This window comes from Trichogramma pretiosum, unplaced genomic scaffold (genome assembly GCF_000599845.2).
Source record: "Trichogramma pretiosum strain Unisexual culture from Peru unplaced genomic scaffold, Tpre_2.0 scaffold74, whole genome shotgun sequence".
NCBI lineage: Eukaryota > Metazoa > Arthropoda > Insecta > Hymenoptera > Trichogrammatidae > Trichogramma > Trichogramma pretiosum.
The window spans coordinates 622,186-648,188 of record NW_019641708.1 but is presented as its reverse complement, the minus strand read 5'-3'; the positions used below and the strand labels follow the sequence as shown (position 1 = coordinate 648,188).

The following is a 26,003-nucleotide window of genomic DNA, read 5'->3' as shown; positions in this document are numbered from 1 at the left end:
AAAAAAAAAACAAAGAGTTGTAGCGACGTTATCGGCTCGGGATCTACCGTATGTATAATGACAGATGTCACGGTTCGAACTGTCGAATTCCGCCAGTCTAATTGGCCGCGTATATACTATACATCATACTCTCGACGATTTTATCTCTCTTTATACATTGTGCATGCAGCGAAGAAAGTGCGCCAATAACACGGCACAACGAAGAAGTTTCGAAGTACGATAATACACGCGCGGGTGCAAAAAAAAGACGCGAGGCTCCTGCCTCTCGATCGAGATTATAAATTGTGTGTGCGAGTGCGTCATTTTGCGCACATGGCGCGAATTTTTGAGAGAAGTATAGAGAGAAAAAAATCCGCGTCTATCTTGGGAAAGCAATATACAAGCCATTAAAGAGAGCGAACAAGAGATCGTTTATAGTCATATATCGAAGCTGAGCTTCTTTGCGTCTGCACAATTTCTTCGAGCGTCGACTAGAATCCCATTTAAATCTCCGGACTTTTTTCACTCGCTGCTGCTGCTGCTGCTGCTGCTGCTGCTACTGCTGGAGGGTTAAACAACTTTCTCTCGACCCGAGAGCCGCGCGTTCGAGAGGTCGTTCGAGTGCAAATATATTAGCGTATTTCGGGTCTCGCCTCTTTCTAGCTTCAAAATGGGCAACGCGTCGTCGTCTTTCGTCGTACGCTAATTTATGCGCGAACTCGTGTTTTTCGATATCGCGCATACGCAATGACTTTGCCCGCCCGCCCGCCCGACGATTGAAACGTAGAACCGCGCCGCTGCTCAAGGAGTCAAATCGTTGCCCCGTGCGCGTACGCGAGGTAATTATTCTTCTCTTAAAGACCCCTCGAACGAATGATATGATAATATAGGGAATAACGAGCTGAGAAACGGGCAAAAAAGCTTGGATAGGCTCGACCGCGTGTAATTTACGCTGCTTCGGTGCTCGTAATTTGGCTATCGTCTTCGCGACATTTTATCGCTGTGTCAGATTCGCGCAACGTCAAAGGATCGCCTCCATTGAAAATCGAACGACCATATACGACCATCCCATACCTTTTATATCTATAATAAACTATTTTCATCATGGGTTTCGAAAAAAATCATGCCCGCGCCATCTTGCGTTCGATGAAATTACTAAAGGTTGGCTCCTCTAGTTATTTCGAACTTGGAATTAATTTTATCTGATACAGACCAGATATTCAAATTATTTTTCATAATAATCCATAGTTTTCAATGGGGCAGTTCGCCGGGCGATTTGCTCGTCAATCACCACTGTCATCCTTCAACTCAAAAGACTCGCCTCGGGACCCAATGATTGCAGTCGCTATATATACGATATACGAGGCTATACTTGCGAAATATTTTTTTTCTGGATTAGAGCAACTATAGAAGATCGATGCCTCTATCGTCACGAACTGATTGTGATTAAAAAAAAAAAAAAAAAAAACAATTACACTGTAATCGTCAAATTACACATACTAATGTCCGATACGAACACGATTGATAGAAATCCGTCTCGGTCCTCGCGAATGCGCACTGTCGTACAGATATTAAGTGTCTTAAACGCACTGCGAATGTATGATATACAGGTGCACGGCGAGAGCCCGATGATCGTCGTCGTTTGTCCGAGAGTCGCGTCGCGAGTGCCGTGATGTGCGTGCCGTCAAAGAGAAGTCCTGAAATTCCAATGACTCTACTGATCGGTATGCATCGTCGGGGCAAAAAATTGAGCAGCAGTGGCAGCACAGCGGCCCATCAATGTCCCATGCGAAATATCAGTGATTCATGCAACGTTATATACACTATACGTGATGTAAAATCGCGTATCAGCTCGTATCGCAAACTTTCTCACCAATTTTTTTTCTCTCACTCCTCTCGCTGATCCTCATTTATGATTATTATATGCAGCGATGATAGCAAAGCTCGATCTCTCTCATCGTCGCTGTATAAGCTATCGTCTCGATTTCGACACCTCTCTGCGCGCGGCGCGCGTATTTATAATAGCGACAACGACAAAAAAGCGTCGAACCTGTTTACGCGATCTTTTCATCTTTTTACCTTATATATAAAACAGTATATATCTAGCCAAGGAGAAAAAATAATGCACATCTCTTCTCTCTCTCTCTCTTGCGCGCGGGGAAAGCTCGGCGCGCGAAACGCAAAATCCATCGTGCCTATGGCGCACCGACGAATGACAATTGCGCACAGCTGAGCTCGTATGGTAGCTATAACAATTCGACTCCGACTCCGTATGTACATGCAACAACGACGACGACGACAAAAAAAGCGGCTCCGTACGTACGAGCGTAAACAGTTGCATTATATATCGGAATAGAAAGTTTCAAAGTAGCTGCGAAAGCCGCGCACAGCAGCAGCGGCAGAGATCGCCGAGCCAACGTAATTTGGCGACTGCTATAAGTCTAAGCGCGACCAAATCATCGCGGAATTTTAACGGCTCGGCTATAAGAGAGCACGACGACGACGAGATGCATTTTATTATATAGGCACACTACCTATATATTTACACGCGAAAGTCGCGCAGTAGTTCTGACACTGCTGCAGCGACGACGACGACGACGTATTAGAGTAAGAAAATTAGACGTAGAAATACGCGCACGAGAGCAAACGAAGAATTGCCCCGCGTGCGCTTGATTAATTTTCCATTAAACGGTGCGCTTATTATGGCCAGTCGCAGAGAGGTGGATGCGACTATACTCTAGAAAGGAGTGAGAGACTTTCGTAAATAATATAATGTACCATAATTAAACTGCGGTTGTTTGGATATAAAGTCGAGCGCGACTTTTTGTTGTCGTTGTCGTTGTCGTTGTAATGTACGATTTTCGCAATGTATAGAATAGACTCTTTAATTGCTCGCCGAGCGGCCGAGAATCGTTCGGAAATTTCGCGCGAAAAATTATCCTCCAAGGGTGTGCTGCGTATGTGTATACATATAAGTGCACACACACACACGCTTCGCCCGAGTGCGGAGTTCGTTTGGTCGCTGCGCGCATGTATCGGGCCCCCAAAGAGACAGACAGAGAGAGAGAGAGAAAAGAGATCGGCTCCCGCGAGAGTATAACAGCTCAGCAGCAGCGGCACATACGTTTTGTAAAATGCAGTTTTTGCCCACATGTAGATCTCGAATTAGCGGGTAGCTCTTATATACTATAAATTAGAAAGTGACGTATATATACGCGTATACATACATACATAGATAGAGATGGATGGATGCTATAGCACGAAGAGAGAGAGAGAGAGAGAGAAAGAGAAAAAAAAAGTTGGCATCGTCCTCGAGCGATATAAGCGACGACGACGACGACGAGGTGCGCTGTGCGTTTTTGCCGCAGGAATTTGCTTGAGCGAGCGTCAACTCGCGGCATGTATAAGCGCAAACGCGTACTGCGCGATCGAAAAAAGAGAGAGAGAGAGACAAACAAAAGCGAGAGAATAATATAAAAGAGATGAGCGACTTTGTATATATCATGTATTTAATAATATTTAATTGAAGACCATTTAATATAACAGCTATTCATTCGTATCTATAGCTCTCACGGTGACTAGGCATTATAATAAATTTATTTATCATATCGATCGATCGACGTTATATACACGATGAGAGCGTCTCGATCATGATCTATACGGCCAACAAATATTACACGTTGCAAAGTCGATCGTCGCGATATCCAGGCGACGCGAAACGATAGAGGTATAACAAAAAAAAATAAATAAATAAAAAGGAGAGATGCGCCTCGCACGAGAGACAATTTTCCACGTCGCGTGTCTAGACGAGCTCGAGACGACGACGACGACTACGCGCGGGTAAAGTGCACACAACTTAACGCACGCATTTGTACACGCGCGAGCCTTTATATATATTCTCTTCTGTCGGAAACACGTGTGTTTCTCAACTCGTAATCGGGTCGCATATGCAGCAGCAGCAGAGTCATCCGTCGCGTCTCTCTCTCGAGAGAAAGACAGATCGAGTGCAGACACGCTGCAGATCACAGCAGAGTATAACATTTTTGCGCCGCGTGAGCTTACGAAGTTTTGCATGCGAGCCGTCCCGAATCTTTCCGATTCCGATGCCCTATAGCAAACACATACACACACACATGATATCCGCTCCGCAGAGGCCTGCGTGTACTCGTGAAAGCTCGACTGTACTCGAATGAATTACGACAAATTCTCGGCGGGGACGAGTATATGCGTATACGCGCACGTGTGCGGATCATCACGAGTGATACTTTTTTTTTTACTCATATACTTCGTCTCGGCATGCGTATCGTTTGATTCTTCGATATAACTTTTTTGTGACATGGTCGTTCATTTGAATTTATCGTTATTATAACATATTATTATATGAATATTGCATTTTTCGACGCGACCGTATATATATGAGACGATCGCTTCCGTGAACTGCGGCGGCATATATACACATTGTAGTACAGCGCAGTGGCGTCGTCGGGTTAAAAGTTTCGCCCCAAAGACGAAGGAGGGGGGATGGAGAGTAAAAAAAAATTTGTTCAAAAGACACGGGCACCGCGCGCGCGCGGATCGGCACGCAGATCGGCTGAAATATTGCAATTTCACACATCGATCTAGAAACGTCAGTAGGCCGCGAATGAAGAAGATGAGAGACAGACAGAGAGAGAGAGAAAAAAAGTACACATTGGCAAAAAGGAGTTAGCCACTGCTGCTGCTGCTGCTGCTGCTGCTGGTCTTACCGCTAAACCGAAAAGGGACACTTTTTCCTCGGGTCGTTCTACGAACTGATGACGATGATGGGCAGCAGCTACTGCTTGTGTATGTGCGTGTGTATTTAATGTGGCTCTGATCAAAGGGCCGTGCATCATATATGTGTATGCGCATCCCGCGCGCGCGACATTGCGGAATCAAATCACGAGAGCTGCACGGACACGAAATACAAAAAAAACAACAGGCATCTATATAGTAGTGCCGCGTGTATGCGTATACAAACGCTTTGAAAAAGTTTGGCAAAATATTTGCGCCACCGAAAGAAATGTATAACGCGATGTGTGGGAAAATCTCCTCCTCGGCGCGTCGCGGCCTCGCGAGCTTCGCTCTTATCTCGTTACACATACGGGATTATTCCTTGTGTGTGTGTGTTTGTGTTTGTGTGCACTCGTGCCGCTCGATGTTCCGCGGAGCGACTTATCTCTCTCTCTCTCGTGTGCGAGCTGCTGCACTTCCCACGCTCGAATTATCAATCGACATGAAAATTGCGACGAGATACTCGATTAAACTATTATAATATACGGATCCCTCCTTTCAAATATAGCTATGTGTGTCGATTAAAGACGCGTATTGATATTAATTTTTGCGACGTGCAGTTTCGAGGTTTTAGAGAAAGCAGCAGTACTATTGTAAATAATATAGCGTACGATGAAAATGCACTCATTAGCTCTCGTCGAGGAAACAACTAACAATAAATATAATAATGATGATGATGATGATAATTCGCCAAATGCGCGCAGCTCTTTCTCCGCGCGCGCAGTGTACGCAGCGCTGCGTTACGAAATTTACGGTCGTTATAAAAATAAGAGCTCTCTCTCTCTCGCTCTCGCGTTTGTTAATTAAGAATGTCAAGGTGTTCGTTGCTCGCTGTTCCCAATTAAATTAATGCACTTGCTCCTCTTTTACCATATACCTCTCTCTCTCTCTCTTTCTCTCTCTCGTCTATATAATACGCGCGCAACGTCAGTTATAGCAGCAGCAGAAGCGACGCGTACGTAATGAGGCATCTTTGTTTATTCGTTCATTTTTATTATCATTATTATATATACAAATGTTTTTAACGAAGGAGAGGCCGGGCGCGCGCGTAAATATCGTTCGATTCTTAAACGCGACTCGTCGCTGCTCGACGATAGAGCCATTAAATTCAATTCGATCTCGTAAATCGTGCGTGGCGCGCGCGCACGCGTATATAAATCTCGAGCAGCAGCAGCAGCGAGCACAGCTCGAGAGAGATCGAAAATCGGAATCGACGAAATAGAACTCGAAGCGAAGCTAGAGTATCGTCGGATGGGTGTGGGATAAAGTTTTGCGCACCGATTAAAGTTACAAATCGATCGTATATGAATCGATTGAACGTAGAGAAGCAATATAGGCAATATCTTTTCTGGTCCTGTTCGAAAATGTTTAATGACGTTATCTGTACTACTGACGTTAGTAGTAGTAATGAATTTTTATTGGACTCGGCTCACTTCGACGCTTGCGAGTTTACGGCGCTCGCCATCTGTCGACGGAATCGAGAAGCTATAGCGCGCATAATCGAAATGTACGCAACACCAACTTTGATCGCATCTCGTTTTGCGATGAAAAAAAACGAACTCTAAAGTATCGCGATAGAAAAAAAAAACCAGAAACAAATCATGGTAACTTACATCCGATCGTTCGATAGCGGGAAATTCACGCTCAAGTTACGCACGATTTGTACTCGCTCGATGCATTACAACGTATATAATAATACTCGTGGCTCGTACGTGCCAAGGGATTATAATAGCTAAATTGCCGGGCGCGCGATGATCGACTACCTCAATGAGACAATGATTTGTCGCGCGGGGCCGTATTATATATATTATGTACACACACGCGCGAGCCAGCTGTTATAAGAAATCGGTTATATTTGTATATACGCTGCACTATATGCCATATAGTCAATGCGATCCTCTTCGCGTGGCAGCTGCGTTGGCTGCGGCGATTTTTTGCGCCTCGGCTCTCGCATATACACACATCCCAGCTTATCGGCGCGTATCTCGGGCGCTCGAAGGAGACTCGCCGGCGAAAGGGCCTGTCTATGTATGTGAGTATACGCATGCGGCGAGGGAGCCATCGTCACCTGTCACACAGATACACTACAACCTGTCGTCGTCGTCGTCGTTTCCCTACGTGTGCTTATAAGACGCGTTCGAGTGTCGCGCGTATACGTCGCGGCGTGCGTTGCAAAATGCCATTGCTTTGCGATCGGCTGCAGTCGACGAGCTGCCAGTCACTGCACAACTACTACTACTACTCACTACTTACTTATACTACGGCGGAATAAACCCTTTTCCACCTTACAGCTCCTTTCTAACAGATCGTTACAAAAGATTGGGCCCCTCTCTCGATTCCAGCACCGATACATAAACGTATAGATCACCATACGATACGCGTGACGAGAGTGTCTTTTTTTTGCTCGATTATATGTACGTATATACATAATGCCGCGGTAATGAGGCCCTCATTAATCATCCCGAAATTACATCCTTATAATATAAAACTTTATATAGCCATGTTATTACAACTTATAAGTGCATCATTGCCTCTCTGCAAAAGTTATCAAGAGTTGGATAGTATAGAATTTATCACAGCCGAGAGCTTTAAAGCACCCACTCGGTGATGCGATCGATCCAACGCACTTACAAATACACACACATACACAGAGAGAAGCGACTCGGACACATAACTACGCGAGGAATTCAAGTACGTACGTGTGCATATGTATATAGAGAATAGAGAAGCTCTCGCGTGTCACACAGAGAATATATGTAGCAGTACACTCGAGCTGTGCGTGGGTGTATAGATGTGTAGGCTCTGTCTCTCTCTCTCTCGTGGTAGTAGTAGTAGTAGTAGCCGGACGTACGCGATAGGGCGATTTTCGCGCGCCGACTCCAAGAAGCCCGGCCAATGAATCGCTCGCGGGGGCTTTTACTCCCCTCCTCTCTCTCTCTCTCTCTCTCTCTCTCTCTGCCTCTATACAGTGTACTTTCCTTTCGCTCCAACTGTCTGTACGTATGCGCGTGTGTGTGTGTGTAATAGCTGTGGGTGGACGCGCGGGTCGAGTCAAAGTACAGTAACTATACACAGCCGACCGACAGAGAGCGAGAGAGAGAAAATCTATCGAGCCGTATACATACTCCATAGGGGCAAATGGCCCTCGCAATTCGCATGGCGTACTTTGCACTCGGCCATGCCAGGAATACAATATATATTTGAGGTCCCGTAGATGGCATACGTAATACGTGTGTCTTATATGGGGAGGCGGCTCGCCCTCGATCGCGCGCCTGCAATAATATCAACGTTCGTCCCTTTTACATATATTACTACACGAACTTCGAGGGCTACATAAAGGGGGTGCAAGAGCCTAACTTTATATATGACGTGAACTGCGTACATGTGGGTAGTAGTAGTAGGATCGAGGGCGAGCGAGGGCGAATGTACGTGCCCTTTTTTTCCTCCCTATCCTATACGCGTGTCCGTAAGCCCCTCCAGTCTGTATTATGCATAGTTTTAAAATTACGAGGGTCGTGCGTAGGCGCAATGAAAAATATTCGACATCGCGATCGTCGTTTCGGATCGATTATATGATTCGTCGATAACAATTTTACAGACGAATATCTTCCAAGACGTAACTGTGCTGTCACCGATACACGCGTTGACAAGTGTATTAAAAAAATAAAGGAATCGAAATAAGACATAAGATTTAAATCGATCAATTTAAGAACTAAATTTTACCAAAAATAGCCATCAAATTCATTGCATATTTTAAAATTTCGTATGCATCAGTTATAGTAACTTTCATGAACATGCATAAATTATCATCAATTATAATGCAAATGAATGAAAAGTGAACTACTTTTGATATTTATGAAATTATAACAATTTTTTAATAAAGAAATATTAGTTTTTTAAAAATTTACATAAAAATTGTATTACTTTTAAAAATGTTAATCCAATTAATTCATTTTCATCAACAAAGTGTCATAAAAATTAAAAATGTATGCGCACCGAAGTCAACTCAGGAGAAATCAGTGAAAGTACCGAAGCGTTCCGTATTTCTCTCTTTCTCTCTATATTTCTGCGTTCGTTAGGTCGAAGTCATTGAATTGAATTAGGTATTAGACGATTGAAACATGAAATTTTACCTCTTTGGCCACCCATGTCATGCCCATAATAGACGTACGTAGTCTCACAGAATATCGAGCACATGTTTTTTATTCTTCATTTTATGTGGTTAGTACGAGTTGAGACACCCATCGTGTGAACAGTTATACAAGTGATATTTAAAGTATCTGAACTTATAAACGAGTGCGCGTCGACTGTGTGATATTTTTAAAATACTAGACATTTAAGACGCGCTTCGCGCGCGTCAATTCTTTCATTCGAATTTTGAGGTTACTCAAGTACTGACTGTCTGTTGACAGTTAGCAGCGCAGGCGCTCGTATCGAGTCGGCTCGCGTCGGGCGTCGTCGTCAGTGTCAGCCAATCAGAGGTCGTTTCACTTTTTTATAAGTAGAGAGAGAATCTAAAATTATAAACGATCGAGCCGTGCGTTGAAATAGCGAGTGCGCAAAATGGATAATTCTGCTGTACTGCAACGACAATTGCAAAATTTGAAAGACATACGAGAAGATTTAAATTATAGCGAGACTGAAACAAACGGGCCCGAACTGCTTTATCGATTAGAGCGATTATACTTGAATTGGAAGGGCCAGCTTCCAAATCTCCGTGAAATTTTCGGGCAAAAAGATATCGAGCATCTTCTTTTGGTTTCCGTAAAAAGCGCGGATTCATCCATACATGCATACAGTAGCGACGTGGGAAAATCTTTCATCAATTTTGTGGTGTCGTCCGGCTACAGGGACGAGCCCGAGGTCGACGGAAACGGCAAGCCGGTGCTTCGTCGCGCCACCGCGGTGCACTACGCGGCGAGACTGAATTGCCAGCAATTTATCGTCGGGGATCTTTTTGACATTTACAACAAATTCCACGTGAATTACGTCGACTCGTTCGGCCTCAGCCACTTCGACGTGGCCTGCGAGTACGGGCTCAGGCACCCCGTCGAGCGATTTCTCGAGCTAGGTCACGTCGATCCCAAGTACGTCGTCGCCGACTCGGGCGATTCCACGCTACACGTGGCACTGAGACACAGGTATTGGGAGAACGAAGATGTCGTCGAGGCGCTGCTGAGAAGCGGCGTCGATCCGAACCTGGCCAACGCGAAAGGAGCGACTCCTCTGCACGCTATCTGCCGGAAGAGCAACGAAAAAATGATGGAGGTGTTCTTCGATACCGTCGACGAGCTCGGGCAGACCGTGCAGATCGAAGCTCGGGACGAATCGGGATACACGCCCCTGCAATTGGTCGCGAAGCAAAGAAAACCCAACCAGAGACAGATCGAGTTGTTGCTGTTACACGGCGCCGATCCACACTTGGCCGATTGGCCGTTGTTTCTGCATGATTTTTGCGTCAAAGGACAGATCGATTTGGTCAAGATATTCTTCAAGGATGACGGCGAAATTGATCCACGCGTGCGAATCGATGCCCTGGACAAAGAGGGTAATACACCGTTGCACTTGGCATTGGTCCATGGACACTTAGAGATTGCCGAATTACTACTGAGAAGAGGAGCGGATCTGACGTTGATCAATGAGCAAGGACAGACTCCTCTGGAAATCGTTTGCAAGGATCGCCACGATAACGTCGACTTGGTGAAGAAGATGTTCGTGGATTCGATGATGTACGTGGACAAAAAAAAACGAGCGCTGATCGTCGACGACTTGCTGCAAGCAGCCGTGGACAACGGCAACGCAAGGGTGACCGAATTCCTTCTGACGAGAGGCGCGGATCCGTACACGCGGAGTTGCAAAAAGTTTACCCACTCTCATTCTGCTCTTTATCGAATGTTCGAAAAGTTCACCGACAGCGACTTGACGCAGATCGTCATGGAGATAATCGACAAGTCGAGTCAGCCGAGGCCGATCGACACCCGCGACAAGTGCGGCCCGCGGCACGACACGCTGCTCCACATGGCACTGCGCAACGGCCGCAGAAAGACGGCCGCGTGGCTGCTGCAACGCGACGCCGACGCGAATCTGCCCAACGCCGAGGGCGAGACTCCGCTGCACGCGATCTGCCACTGCAGCAACGCCGCCGTCGACTTGGCCGAGGCATTTTTCGGGATCGCGAGCAAGAGGAACCGTACGGTGCTGCTCGACGCCCAGGACAATGCGGGCAACACGCCGCTGCACGTGGCTCTGAGCTACGGCACCGGCGGCGCGATGGCCGAATTTCTGCTGAGCAGAGGTGCGGATTCGACTGCGGTCAACGAAGCCGGAGAGACAATTTGGCACGTGGCTTGCAAGGTGGCGCGAGACGGCGAAATGGCCGAGACGTTATTCAGGATGTGCGACGAGAGACGCGTACAAGTGCCGCTCGACTCGCGCGACATCTGGGGAAACACTCCGTTGCACTACTTGGCGTACGCCGGCGGCCACAACTTGGCCATGTGCGAATTGCTGCTAGCGAGAGGAGCCGATCCTAGTCTGGCCGACAACGAGGGACGCACACCGCTGCACATCGCCAGCGGCGGCCAATATATCGGCCTCGCGTGGAGGCTGTTGAACGATCAGCGGGTTCGGCTCGACGCGCGCGACCGAGACGGCAACACGGCGCTGCACTCGGCACTGGAATGGGAGCACATGGAAGTTGCGGCGCTGCTGCTGAGACGCGGCGCCGATCCCAACGCGGCCAAGGCGAACGGAGAGACTCCGCTGCATGTAATTTGCAAGGTAGAACAAACCAACGATATGGCGGAGATATTCTTCAGGATCTGCGACGAGAGAGAACAGCGAGTGGAGGTCGACGCCGTGGACAATTTGGGTAAAACACCGCTGAAATTGGCGGTGGCGAGAATCTTACCGGATACGATCGATTTGCTGCTGAGTCGGGGCGCTGATCCGTCCAACTTCGCTTTCCCCGTCGACTTCGGTGCGAGAATCGTTGCGCGAGAGCTTCATTTCGGCGCCAAATTCAAACTGGTGTTCGACATTCTGGCCGTAGTCGAGAGTCTCGAGAAGAGCGGATACGACATGGACCGCGACGAAGCCCTGCTGATCATGAGACTGTTCGTCAGGCACGGGCTGATCGTCGAGTTGGCGGAGCCGATCGAAAATTTCTGGCGCAACGACCGGAAGTTCGCGAACAAAGCGATCGAGCTAATGGTAAAGCCGGGCTTGACGCTCTACGAACTGATCCAGTCGGGACCCAAAGAGGCGGCGAAGTTGGTCACCCTCCACGAGTTCAGGAGATTCGTCCAGTGGAACAGCGTAAGACACGGCGGGCCCTGCGCCGTGCATCTGTGCGAGAAACTGTCGAGGGGATTTTTTCGCGGTTGGGCCACGGACTCTTTCATGAAGCTGATACATTATCGACTGCCGCTCGAGTGCTGCGACATGATCGTCGACCATTTGAAGAACCAAGATTTGTGCAATATTTGCTTGGCGGCTGCGAGTATGCCGTCTTTCGATCAATAAGATTGTATGCGTCGACGGTGCTTACAAAGACTATCTCTTTTTTAAATGTGTACGAATTCCTGTAGCGAAGAAATTATCTCATTAAATTCGTAATTCAAACGTTTCCAGAAACTTGTAATGACTAGATCTGAAAAAGCGGGGTAATTCTTATATTAAACAACTAAAATGATGCTGTTTTAAAAAGGGACTTTTTTTCGTAGGCACCATCGATGTAATAATATATTATAATAAAAATATCTGATCCATTGAAAAATTAAAAAAAAAAAAAAAAGTAAAATTGCTTTTAGTTATGGCACATTATAACGTTTTCCATTTCCGATGTAATTAAATAACGTTGAAAATAATATTGAAAGATTATGAATATGGCCTAAGGATTGAAAAAAAAGAGAGACTCGAATACACCTTTTCCTATATCATCCAAGTTACAAACGATAAGCATATAGTAATAGCAATATGTTTAAATGAATTTGCAGTTTTTTTATGTCTGATGTTATTTAACGTTGTATATTTTTAATACGAATCTGATAAATGCATAATATTTGCAGTTTTTTTATGTCTGATGTTATTTAATATTGTATAAAATATTTATAATATGAATTTAATAAATAAATTTAAAATATGAATTTTCTCCTTTATATTATTTACAAGCACTGCCAGACAAATTGCTATTCGAATTTACGATTTAAACAATCACTCATTCAACATTCATTTCGCTCTTCTTTTTTCCTTTATTTTCTCGTATTTAGTTCAAGTCAATACAATACCAAATATATATATAATTTTTTGAAATAATTGATCTTATAACAACCAATTACTTATTTATTCTGTCAACCTCAAGAGATAGTTAGAATTTAGTCCGAGTCCGGGACTCGAATAACTATAAGAGGTTTTTGTATACTCTTTCTTTCTATCATTTAAAGTATAATAATAATGTATAGTTTGTTAACATGAATAAATTTAAAAAAAAATCTCAAATTATACACATTAATCAATGAAACGTACTCGATCCGATCGATTATACATTTGTTCATATGTTTTTTTTTACGTTTTTTGTTTGCGCCCAATTTCTCCGACGACGACGACGACGACGATCGCTCCACAGACGACATTCTTACACACGAACAGCGCCACAACGATCACACCCACCTCATCGCGCGCTCAGCAGACCAATCGCATGGAAAGCCAGCATATCAATCAGGTGATTTATTCGAACTTATATACTATGTACTCTCATTTCTTTACACGATCTTATTTCATATAAAAAATAATTCTTGGCCCTCTCTCACTCTCTCGCATTCTTTAATTTATTATCAGTTGCATTACGCAGCGCGCGCATTTTTCAAATTTTTCATCTTGTATAATTCGCACGAGACCCCCGCATATAAAATAATAAAAACGAAGAGAGCGAGCGAGACACAAAACGACCATGTCGTCGTCGTCGTCGTCTCGTATATACTCGGATCGATTGTTTTATAGCTCATTCGATGCGAGCTGCAGGCGACGGAACAGATGGCCCGTTACGATATTCGCTCGCTTCACGAGAGCGACACTTCCGTTTAGCGCATCGCAGCACCATCGCGTGCGCGATGCATATATATATACTGCAGCAGCAGGAGCCCCAAAAAATTGTATACGCGTCACACACACACACACACACACGCACACGTGGCGTTGAAAAAATAAGAAGAAAAGTCGCGCGCCGGGCAATTAATTCTGCGGCTGTCTCGCCTATTATATATACGTACACGGTTAAGCAGCGACTAATAACGAGATGACACTTCGGACTGCAACGAGTGTGTGCCTCTTCTTTCTTTCTTTCTTTCTTTCTTTCTTTCACAAATGTGCGCGACATCGTTTCCGATCGGAAGCGCGACGTTGAATGAATAATATGTAAGCGTCGACGCGTCGAGCGGGAGACGAGCCGCGTTTGTCCGCGATATCGATCACCCCCTATATACTACTTGATACTACTTGACGCGTCGTTGACGACAGCAGCAGCAGCAGAACATCGAGACTGAAGATGCGAACGTCCGATAGATGGCGATCGGCTTGTGTAGCGTTGCTTCGCGCGGACGAAGTCGGATGTTTGAATGTATAACTTAACTATCCGAACGGTGTATGTACGTTGCACTGTTTCTCGACCAAGACTTTCTCGATATGACGTTTCTGTAGACATAGTAATATAACAATGAACGTGCGAAAAAAGGGCTAATAAAAAGAATAATATAATTTACGGGTTATCATACCACGCACTAGTCACGGGATAGCTTAGACGAATTCGGGTATTCTTCCAATATCGCCCCACTATAATTCGGGATTCAAAAATTGGTATATAATATAGCGCGCATCTTTGTAATCTCTGGCGCTCGGCTCTCGGCTCTCTCGGTTAGGACGCGCTTACAGCCGAATTACAATCCTATACAAACGTATTTTGACTGCCCTGTTCTCCGTTTTCAGTTTTCAGAGCGGTCTTGAGGTTTTTAGCGTTGCACGGCTCACTACAATCGAAATTCGCTCGTAATTAGTATTAAAAAAATAAATGAAGATCTGCTTTCGATAGGAAATTTCCTCAGCTTTCTCATGGTGCAGTTAGATTTTCCGAAAAATTTCATTTTTACTAGGAAAAATCGAAAATAATCCAAAAAGTACACTTTTTCCGTACTAAATTTTTCGACATATTTAGCCCTCTAAGTTTGATGGCGATTTTCGCGGTGAAAAATGGATATTTTGGAAAATCGAATAGTTCCATCGGAAAGCTGAGGAAATTTCCTATCGAATACAGTAGTCAGTTAACTTTTTTAGATGAGTTTTGATACTTTTTCAACGACTTAGTAATCGAGTAATAAGTCGTATTTGCGTGAAAAGATGACTTTTCGGCGTTTAAAACACAAAAGTGCCCCAAAAAAATTTAACTATTTTCAAATTTCATGTTCACGCGTTTTTTTTCACTTCTGGAGGTCCTATGAACAATTTGCAGGGGTCAGGGCCGCTGGGCACGCAAAAAAAATTTCACCTTTTTTTGTTAACGAAACGGAATTTTATTTTGAGATTTGACCATATTGCAAGGATTGGATATAGAAAATAAGACTATGAAAAAATTCATTCGTTATTGTATCTAAATGATACACTCGTAAGCTAGTTTCGATACAGTAGCTTGACGTTGCGCGGTTTTTCACGATATCGCACTTGTATAAATACATCTACTATCGAACGCATACATCGAAACGAAGGAAGGAGAAAAAAAAAGAAAGAGAGAAAGAGAGAAAGAAAAGTAAAAAAAAAAGAGGTAGAAGCTCTGCGGCTCCGGGAGTGCAGAGTATTATCATCGATTCGGACTCGCTCGCTCGCTCGTCGTCGTCGCTCGTATTATAAACGCTGTGTGGGAATTGGGTCCGGCACGGTCTCAGGTGTGTGTGTCCCCGCGCGCCGCTCGGCGGGCCTCGAATGCCGAGCATACCGCGCGCGACGACGACGACAGTAGAGTACCCGCGCGAGAGCTTATAAGGATCGCTGCGAAGTCGATGCATATACGCACACGGAGAGGAGGTAGTTCGCGAAACCAAAATATGTGTATACGTATAGATCGCATTCGAGGTTTTGCATATCGCTCGAGAGAGAGGTTGATCGACAATCGATACAGATTTTATGCGTGTGTGTACTTGGATCATTGCAGGGCCAGAGCGACCCCCGATCGTTTACGACAGAAAAAAGTTAGAGAGAGAGAGACACACAGACGCAGAAATCGCCGCGTAAATTTGACAAGCGCGCGTAATTTTCCCACAGTTAAGAGGCCTGTCGCGCGATCATCAAAAGCGATCGTGCCGACGACGATCGCAAGGGTATATATATACAGTAGCACCGATGCGCCTCGCGCCGTGTATAAATCATCTCCCTAATGACCTTGACAATCATCGAAATAAATTCTGAAGGACCCCTGAATAGGTATTATATATATATATATAGGTATAGCCCTCGAGTCGAGTCGTTTTTTCCTCCCAACGTGTGCACTCCTCTCGCGCGTTTGTGCGGAGCGTCGTCCATTTCTTGCTGCTGCTGACTTTCGGCGCATTGCAAAACCCACAAGCTATATGTATAGGACTCGGGGAATGTCCGATGCCCGATCTCACCAGCGGCTGTGTATATGTGTATTTATATACATCGATACACGTATAAGTGTATGTAGGTGCGGATCCTGCCCTGAGAATCGAATCTCGAGATTGTATAGTCTCGGCGAAAACTCGAAGAGAGCCATAAATTCGACATTAAAGACATAACGAGAGTCGGAGGTTCGCCTCAGCCTCTCAAATTTTAGTATCTAGGCGCAAATGGGTTTTGAACATCTAAGTATTTTCAGAAAACGATGCTTAATTCATACAATTTCCAAAAGATGTATATGAAAAATTGTCATTACAATTTTTACCGATTGAAATACGCTTGGTATTAATTATGTCTCAGGGATGAAAACGTGATAATTTGCAATGTTTTACAATACATTATCGCATTGATTCGATTTTTAAGCATTTTGTTGCGCTCGTGTTAAAAATATCGAGCGCATTTTAAATGAGCTTAAAATGACAATTTAATCGTTTTCACAAAATTTGAACCAGTTTCCAATCGCTTTGAATACGATAATGCCACTTTGAGCTTTCACCGCTAGGTGACGAGTGGACCGTTATCTGTAAATCTGCAAGTGGTAAAGTCCAAATATTTGTATTTAAGTCCAAGTGCCTCAGGTGTGTGTAAGCTGTGTTTCATCTACTCAGTTTTCGTTAATATACTCTGTTCTATCGGCCTGATTAACTATAGCCACAAAGTGTCGAGCATTTCTACCAGATTCCTAATCTGGAAGTATTTAATTTTTTATTATTGAAAATTAATGACTCGACGCGCTAAACACGAGCGAAAAACATCATTTTCTCGTCGATTGCCCATATATATAAGATACACCGAAGCGACTTTTCATCGCCTCGTCTCCTTCTGTATTATATACACACACAACAACCGAGAGATCAGTCGAGGTGATGTCGTCAATTTTGACTTTGAGAAATTGAGTGTACGCGATGAGTCGCCGCAAAAGGAAAAGCTCACACTTATATGTATATAACATATACGTGCGATCGTCGTCACTGCACATCGGTCGACGAGTAATTTCACGTGTGTGTGTGTGTGTGCGTCTGTGCGCGTTACAGAGAGACGAGGAAAAGATAACAACTATATACAAAAAAAGAAGAAGAAGCTGCGAGCCAACACGAAGACACGGGCAATCGGGGGAATGTGCTCGGACACGCACTACTACTTATTTGTTACATATATATGAAGGCGTGTATATAGGCTGTTTTACAAGATCGTATACGTACACACGTGCGTACGAAGTCCAGTCGTCGCGCGAGTAAAACGTCTCTTCTCAGTCGTGTGGTCTACGACGAAGGTGTGCTGCTGCTGCTGCTGCGACGCTTCGTGGCCTACATATTCGCGCTATGCGTGTAGTACGTGACTCGACACGCATCGAGGCGCTCGCGGGGACAACACACTTCTTCTTCTTTTTTTTACGGTGCGTTTTGTGTTTTGTAAATCGTCTCCGTCCGTTCGTATATACCCGTCCGCATCGGCAATCAACGCGCGTGAAAACTCGATCGGAGTATCAACTACTGCTACATACTGCTTTGAACAATTTGTTCGAAAATAGCTGAAATAACTCGTCTCTCTCTCTCTCTCTAATCGCGGATACGTGCGTGTCGTGTATATCAATCTCACTCCGAACGGGCCCACGAACGCGAGGCGAGCTTTTATCCGCGTGTGAGGTCCCGAGCTCTCTCTGCGGCTCGAATTAGGCGCAAACTCGCGCGTGCCTACTTAATCCCTCTCATGTATAATATACGTGGTACACGAGTGCATTAAGTAAACTAACGTGGAGCATACGTAATCTCCACTTTGGTGTCGGCAACGGAAGAGCTTTAAACTTGCGCCTCTAGCTTACAAATGAACTACGTATCTAGGCTCTAGCCTCGCGCGCGCGCGCGAAACTTACGCGTGACTTGCTCTCTTCTCTCTCTATCTCAACTCCTCTAAACTCGGAGCGCTTTTGTGTTTTGCTATAGAGGCTTCGTGTGCGAGCTCCTATTATATACGGCATTAAGAGGTATTAAGCGTGTTGCTTGACGTACATATCTCTTTGATCGCGAGATGCGTCTTTTTCGAAATATAAAAAACAAAGTCGAGACGTCAAACGCACTTATTATTATTATTATTATTAATCGATCGGGGGGAAATTGGCGCGTGAATCATTGCTTTTGCCGCGCGCAACGAGCGTGTCTGAAAGAGCTAAGTACCTTAAAAAAAAAAAAAAAAGATAAAGAAAAGAAGAGTCGTACGTATAACGAGAAGACGACGCGCGCCAAGTATATAGTACTACTTACTTATACCCAATATCGCGCGTCGCATTATTATTATTATTATTTACGCAGCAGCATCGGCGGCACTATACGCGTATACGCGAGCTTTTATTAATGAGCCAGACATTCTTCGGAAGGAGCCGAGAGACTACTACTACTACTACTACTATTACTGGTCACGGATATATATGTGTGCAGCAGCGGATCCTTGTGGCGCGAATATCTCCGAGGAAAGAGAGAGAGAGAGAAAGAGAATGAAAAACAGATGACGTCGCGCGTGCGACCAAGAGAGCTGCGTCTATACAGCATATAAGTAATACTCGCGCGACACGCTCGACTTGTCTCGAGATTAAGAGCCTATATACGCGGAGCGAGTCGTTTCCATGATAATACGAGCAAATGGAGTTGGGCCCCGTTCGAAGTGCATGGCTGAAAATCATCCTCGCGCGCGGGGCAGATACTGGTGTATAGGGTATATATCGGAGCTTGCGCGCTCGAATACACACACACACTCGCACTCGAGGCGAAAAAATGACGTTACGGTCCTCCTCCTTCTTTTTCCTTGGAGCTGCACGCGCGTGCCGTGAGTATTATAAGCCGAGTGCAGAAGAGCGAGAGAAAAGAAGCTTGTTTGCTTACTCGAGCGCGACGACGATCTTGTTGGGCCGAAAAGAGATGCATTTTTTCCGGCAGCTGCTGCTGCTGCTGCTGCTTTGTCGCGCCATGGCTCCTCTCTCTCTCTCTCTCTCTCGACGATCTGCACCACTGCGGCAGCAAACTGACTTTGATTTAAAATGTATAACCGCGTGAGCTGTGCCCTGTTGGGAGCTTGTATCGACGATTATTTATTATTTTTCAAGCGCTACTATAAGCGAAATTTTGTAGGGATGTTTGGGAGTGTAGTCGAGTTTTCGGGAAAATTCGTGTACCCGAATATGTGCACGGGTACACATGATTTTTTTTAATCGCATAATTTCTTAATTGGGTATTAATAACGATAATGAATACATCATTTATAATTTTTTACTTTTATTTATTCTTATTGTTATTATTTTTCAACCATACTTCCTCTTAAATACACAGATTGCTCGCTTTTCAATGAAAAAGAAATCATTTTTTGAATTTATATTTATTTATCTTAATTCAATAACAATCGGCGAGAGTTTGAGTTTGAGTTTGAAATTTAAATCTATTTGAACCGCGGGGTATACATATATCAATGTTTTAAAAATATTTACAATTAAAAATACAGTAGTGAGCAGAGTGTAGTATAGTTGCAGTTACATAGGTTGTGAATGTACTAAATACAATAGCAAATAACAGTGAACCAGGCTTAGGAGATACAATTGATTCATTGCATGATGGCCGTACAGAGCACTCTCTCTCTCTCTCTCTATGACCAAAGAACTAGCTCGTTCACTAGCGGAGGTGGAATCGGGGCAATGTTCTCGAAGTGTCAGCGAGTAATCCAGTCCGCCTTGTCGAGACAATACAAGTGGTTGTAGAGAAGCGCCCGATAATCAATCGATGTGTTGGTGAGGTTGATTCGAAACGGGAGTGAATTGATAATTCGTGAGGCTGTGATGAAAAATGAGTTGTGAAGCGATGATGTGCGAGGGGTCTTGTAAGATAGTAGCGGTACCTGCCGAGAGAGAGAGAGAGAGAGAGAGAGAGAGAGAGAGAGAGAGAGAGAGAGAGAGACGAACAGAGATACACTATAAGTACCCGAAAAAAAACTCGAGATTTAAGAAGAAACGACCGAGAATCATTTTCATTAACGCGTTTCGAGAATATTTGTAAAAGAATTAGATGTCCATTTATCCATGTATACTTACAACGCTTCAAAGTTCAAGTTCAAAGCTCGAGAGCTAATTTTTAAACAAAAGCCTCTTGTCTCTCTCTCTCCGAATAAAGACTGTATTAATATATTAAATGCGAGTATACAGGTGCGCCCTGTACGCGTCAAAAGCTCGCCTGTATACATCTGAATTCACAGAAGCCATTGTCGTCGTCGTCGTCGTCGTCTTGTCTACCCCACGAGATGATACAGAGAGAAAGAGAGCGGAGAGTATACACAACGTCGCGCGCCGACCGCACAAACTTGCGGAAGCTCGCGCGGCATTATTATGTGCGCCTCTTTCGCGAGGATAATAAATGATTATTAGACTCTCGTCGTCTTAGTCGTCGTGCCTGAGCTATACTCGTTTACGTACACGTAGGCGGCGGTGACGGCGGAGAGGGAGAGGTTAAAGAAGCTCAGCTTTCGCTTCTTCTCTCCGAGCCTCTCTCTCACTCGAGCTCTTTGATGTATCTTGAGCTTAAAATTCAGCGGAGCGCGAGAAATACTTGCGCGCGCTTTGTGCATACTCAATGAACGTTGGCGAAACTCGATGAAAAGCTCATTTTGCCTCGTGTATAGTTTTACACGTGAAGAAAAAATTCGATACGCATAATGGATGTATAGCGTGCAAATTGAGTACCCCCGAAAGCAATGCCAAGATTTGTTCTCCTTTTTTTTCTTTGTACTTGGGAGCTCTCCTTCTCTTCCTCCCTGTATATGCATACGAGTATATGTATCGCTCGGATTTCTGACGGACGGAAGCTACACTCCTCCTCACGCGCGGCGAGTCGTTAATTGTCAGCTGCTTTATATTTATCAGCTATATGCTGCGCTTCCCTGCATTACACGATATTCCTTCTAATGCACAGTTAGAGCTTTGTACGATCGTAAATATAATAAATTACAAAATCCCGAGTCGTAGCTAAAATTACCGATGAAATTTTCGTATATAAAATATACACGTCTCTTTTGTTTCGAGTCGAGCGAAATAAGACTCGTACGTAACATAAATTAAAACATAAACTATATCCGTGCCTGTGCTGTGGTGAGGGCCCTTCGCGAGGCACACACCGGCAGTAAGCACTGCAACAAAAAATGTTGCATCATTATTCGTATACATACGTGTGCGTATGCAACTACACCCTCTCTCGGCGTTAGCATGCATAAGTATAAATACATTATTATAAATACATTATTATTATCATTATCTCAAGTCTCATACCTACTACTACTACTACTACTACTATTATTACTATTTTTTTTCCTGTAAGAATCACTCTTGCGTCGATCCGCATCGTGTACGTATAGGATGCATACGCACATCGTCTGATTATTATCGGAGCTCGAGCCGAGAGCCACGCGCGCGTTTGTCTCTCGACCGGTATATAATGCGATGTAATATATAATGCGAACCGATTCTCCACCCGGTCGTGGCGTACGTGAGTGTAACTATACGGTGAAAATGTCGATGTATGTCTCAATTAAGAGACTCGTTGTCCCTCTCTCTTATAACATAATGTATATATGTGTGTAGAATTTTTTGCTGGAGATCTCGTACACGGCGCGTATATATAAATTTTGTATGTAATATATACGAGGGCCATTCGAGATGGAGCTATAAAGCGGGTGTAGTGGTAGTTCGTTAAAAGTCAAAATGACCATTTGGTTGGTTTTTTTTTTATCGACTGCATTGTATACACACGATTGATGAATCGAATCTTCGAATTGACGAATAAAACTGAGTTATACGCGATAGACGTAGAGAGAATGTCGTCGGATGCTGCATTTGTAATTCTTGGAACTATTAAAACTTACTAGTCTAGTCTCTCTTGAACCCCCACTTGATAAATCTATCATCGTAATATTGCCTCGAGGAGATGATCGTTATCTCGATTATAATAAAGGCTCGACGCGCACTCTACAGTCGCTCCACATTACGTTGTATCAGTGCAGCACTTAAATTGTGTACCTTTACGCACCTCGAGCCGGTGTCTCGAGAGGTTTGTAATACGGTGCGCGCGTGGAAGAACCTGTTTTCAACACGTGCCTCACATATACATTCGCCTAAAATCTCAGACACATGTTTAACAGCTCCGTAATAATAATACTCGATCGGAGCGAGCAAAGAATGTCCTCGGAGTTACGGAGGAGTAATCGCTGTACTCCTTTTTTTTTTTTTTTTTTTTTNCTTTTTTTTTTTTTTTTTTTTGTTGTCGGTATTTTTATTAATAAACTGATGATACGTGTTCGAGCGTATAAACTGTGGATGTACTTGGCGCCGCTGCGCGGCGATTCTTTGTATGAAAACGGAGCTCGTCGCTCTCGAGATACACCATTATATTTACTCGGCGGCTAATGAGTCAAAACTTAAATACGTATACGTACTCGAATATGATTGTACGAGGCGTGTGTAATAAATGTTCGTATACACACACGAGTGAAAAAGATGCAGCAGCACTGGCATAGGGCTTATATAGGATAAAATCGTCGTCAGCCCGACGACGACGACGACTGCGGTCGAGAGCTCGCTTATGGCTCATGAACGACTGGCTGCATTTATCATTGGTCGCACATTCCTCGTTCGCACTCTCTAAGCTGCGTCTCGAGTCTCCGGTCGCAGCTGAAGCAAAAAAAAAATAAAGTAACGAAACGAGAAGAAAAAAGAAGAGGAGAGCGCGAACGAACGAAGCGACAGCGACTGCAACAAAAGTATATATATATACGAGCAGTCTGCGGATAGAGACAAAAAAAATGAGCATACGGAGAGTACCGCGGCGCTCGTTTGCAATACTTATAATAACAGCGCGTTTACATTCGTGTATATTACGCGCTATATGCTCGTGCGTATGAAATAATGAAAGTCGCATTCGCGAGAGAGGCCTATAAGTGCTCCGTAATATATTCGCCCGTGAGGCAAAAATGTATACGTACGTACGTACGGTTGTCCGAGCTGCTCTCCGTGTAGCGTTTGACTTACGCCAGATTAAAGTAAACCGCGAGCGGACTCTATACTGCACCGAGACAGAGAGAGCCCGGCGTGGAAAAGATTTTATCGCGAGAGAGAACGCGCGAGCAGCAGCATATTTTACGTCTATATGTGTGTATGCATGTGTCTCTGTGTATGCATATCCCGAGCGGGGCCAGAGCACAGAGCTCGACCCCTCCGAGACTACCTGCACGTGTGTGTATATGTATACACGCGTGTCTCTCTTTCTTCCTATCTCACGTGCGTTTATATATATTTGTATATTATACGCGTCACATTATTATTAATCGCGGGTTATTAACGTCTTTGAATAAAAAGCTGCGCGGCAAAGAGACCCGCGCGATTTACTCTCCTCCGCCGCGTATGGGATATTATCCTTCGATTAATCAACCTTAATGCGGCACAATTTTGTACATATTTATAATATAACATACAAATGTGTAATATTATAACGCACTCCCAGACGCAATTGAATTATAACGACGCCTCTCTTCCGAGCTGCTCATCGCTCAACAAATGAATTTAATTATTAAAAAAAAAACAACTTGACTCTCTCTCTCTCTCTCTCTCTCGCTCGCGAGCTTGAAATTGATGCTCGTGGGATAGGAGCGCGCGGGCGCGATTAGCATCGGTGCGTCGTCGTTCAGTCCCCATATAGGCATGCGTGTAATATGCCTGCACGTGCGATACCGTACGTTGCGACGCAGCTTTTATGCCGAATCACTATCTCCTCCGAGAGAGAGAGAAAGAAAGAATCACATCGACGATAGCGAGTCTAGACGCCAGCGATACACAGAGTTGGGACCCGCGCGTCTTCTAATTGTTTTTCTTTTCTTTCGCGTCGCGCGCATACAGATGTATCGTCATCGCCGCATCGTCGAGATATATTATATTATATTATAAAGCCTCTCAATCGGACGGAGAGCGGATTTTTCGCATGCGTTATAGACATTTATTCGTACGTATTTATATACGTTCGCACGAGCGAACTCGTGTATAGTTATGGCGCGAGTCGAAAACGGGGTTGACTTTTGGCTCATCGCGCCATCGTGAGAGGGCCTCTCTCGATTCGTCACTGTCACTTCGGGCTGCACTCGTGTCGGGCTCTGCGAAACGTGTACTGTCACGTCGCGTACAAAAGCGTATATAGAGAAATATAAAAGAGCAACAAACTCGGGGCTCTTCTTCAGATGAAACAAAAGATTATCAGAAGTGAATAATGATCCGCGAAAAGTACCATTGCCCGCGCCCGCGCGCGCATTTCTAGTCATCGCGTATGCGACTGTCATTTTTTATTCTTCTCTCTTTCTGCCTCTATATTCTTCTAGCGTGCCTTTGCCTCGGAAATTATCGCGTTTCTAATGCGCTTCTTTATGCGTTATACATTAATAATAAAAAAAAGGCAGTGTCATTCGCGGCGAGATCGACAGTTTCGGAGATGCTCGCGACCGATATACGGATGTGCGTATACGAGTACAAATACACGCACATCCGATTACTCAACGCGCATAGAGCCGCGACATTTGCATAATTAAGCGGCGATCGACGGCAACGATACAAGCAACGATTCAACGACTTATTACCGTTTAATCGAAATCAAAGGAAAAAACAGTACCCCGCGCGCGCAAAGCGATCATGTATACACGAGCTGTATATAATTGTGATCCGATCGATCCTCGCGGTGACTTATAGTTTCGCTCTCGATCGCGCGACGTTTATGAGCCGTATTAAGAGTCGTCCGACTATGTTTTTAACGAGCATCGCCGGCATTCCTGAGGTATGTCGAGAGCGTTTGGGACCATTGTAAACACGATCTCGCTTGTTTGTTTGCTGTTGTTGTGTTTTTTTTTTTACGTGCTTCGGTGACGCGTGAATTCGAACCTCCTTCGAATTAATTTTCCATATTAACCTTGATGAAATGACGTATAATTTTTATAAAATTTTGCTTTGACTTGTACAGTTATTTCGACTATGTCACTTGCAGATTTACAAATCAAGGTACTCGCCATCTAACGGTAGACGCTAGCCTTAATTATTAATGAATTTTCGTACATTTTTTGAGTAACGAACGCTAAAGTTAACAGTATCCAAACATTGATTTTCTATCAAAATATAACAATTTTGAATTGAAAATGTATATGATTGAATATTCCCACTTGTTTTGGCCATAACATTTTATGTAGGAGCACCTTAGTCAAAATTCGATATCGGTTCGCTTTGATTGTAATGTCACGATTTCTGCATCAAATATCTGCATTAAATTTAAGTTTTCTTTTCTTAACGGTGTAGTATGCACATGCCTATATACACAAGCGACGGCGCTGATCGCTCGGTGTACAAATATACGTCCGCGAAACGATTTATTACCTCGCGATGCCGATTCCAATGTCCGATTATAATGTATAACGATTCGATACATCATTGCTGCTGCTGCTGCTGGCGCGAATGTTATACTCGCGCGCGAACGATG

General features: G+C 44.3%; 1 protein-coding gene across 7 annotated transcripts in view; it reads left to right on the top strand.

Annotated features, from left to right (window-relative positions):
• Positions 1-26,003, top strand: part of LOC106659649 (myb-like protein Q) — a 61,416-nt gene that overhangs the window by 15,497 nt on the left and 19,916 nt on the right. For 5 of the 7 annotated variants that reach the window (XM_014382323.2, XM_014382321.2, XM_014382318.2 and 2 more), the window contains exon 2: positions 13,418-13,513. The exons of the other annotated variants lie outside the window; for them this stretch is intronic. In XM_014382323.2, coding sequence (XP_014237809.1) covers positions 13,418-13,513 — 96 coding nt within the window. The remainder of the gene's footprint in view (positions 1-13,417; positions 13,514-26,003) is intronic. 7 annotated transcript variants of the gene reach the window in all.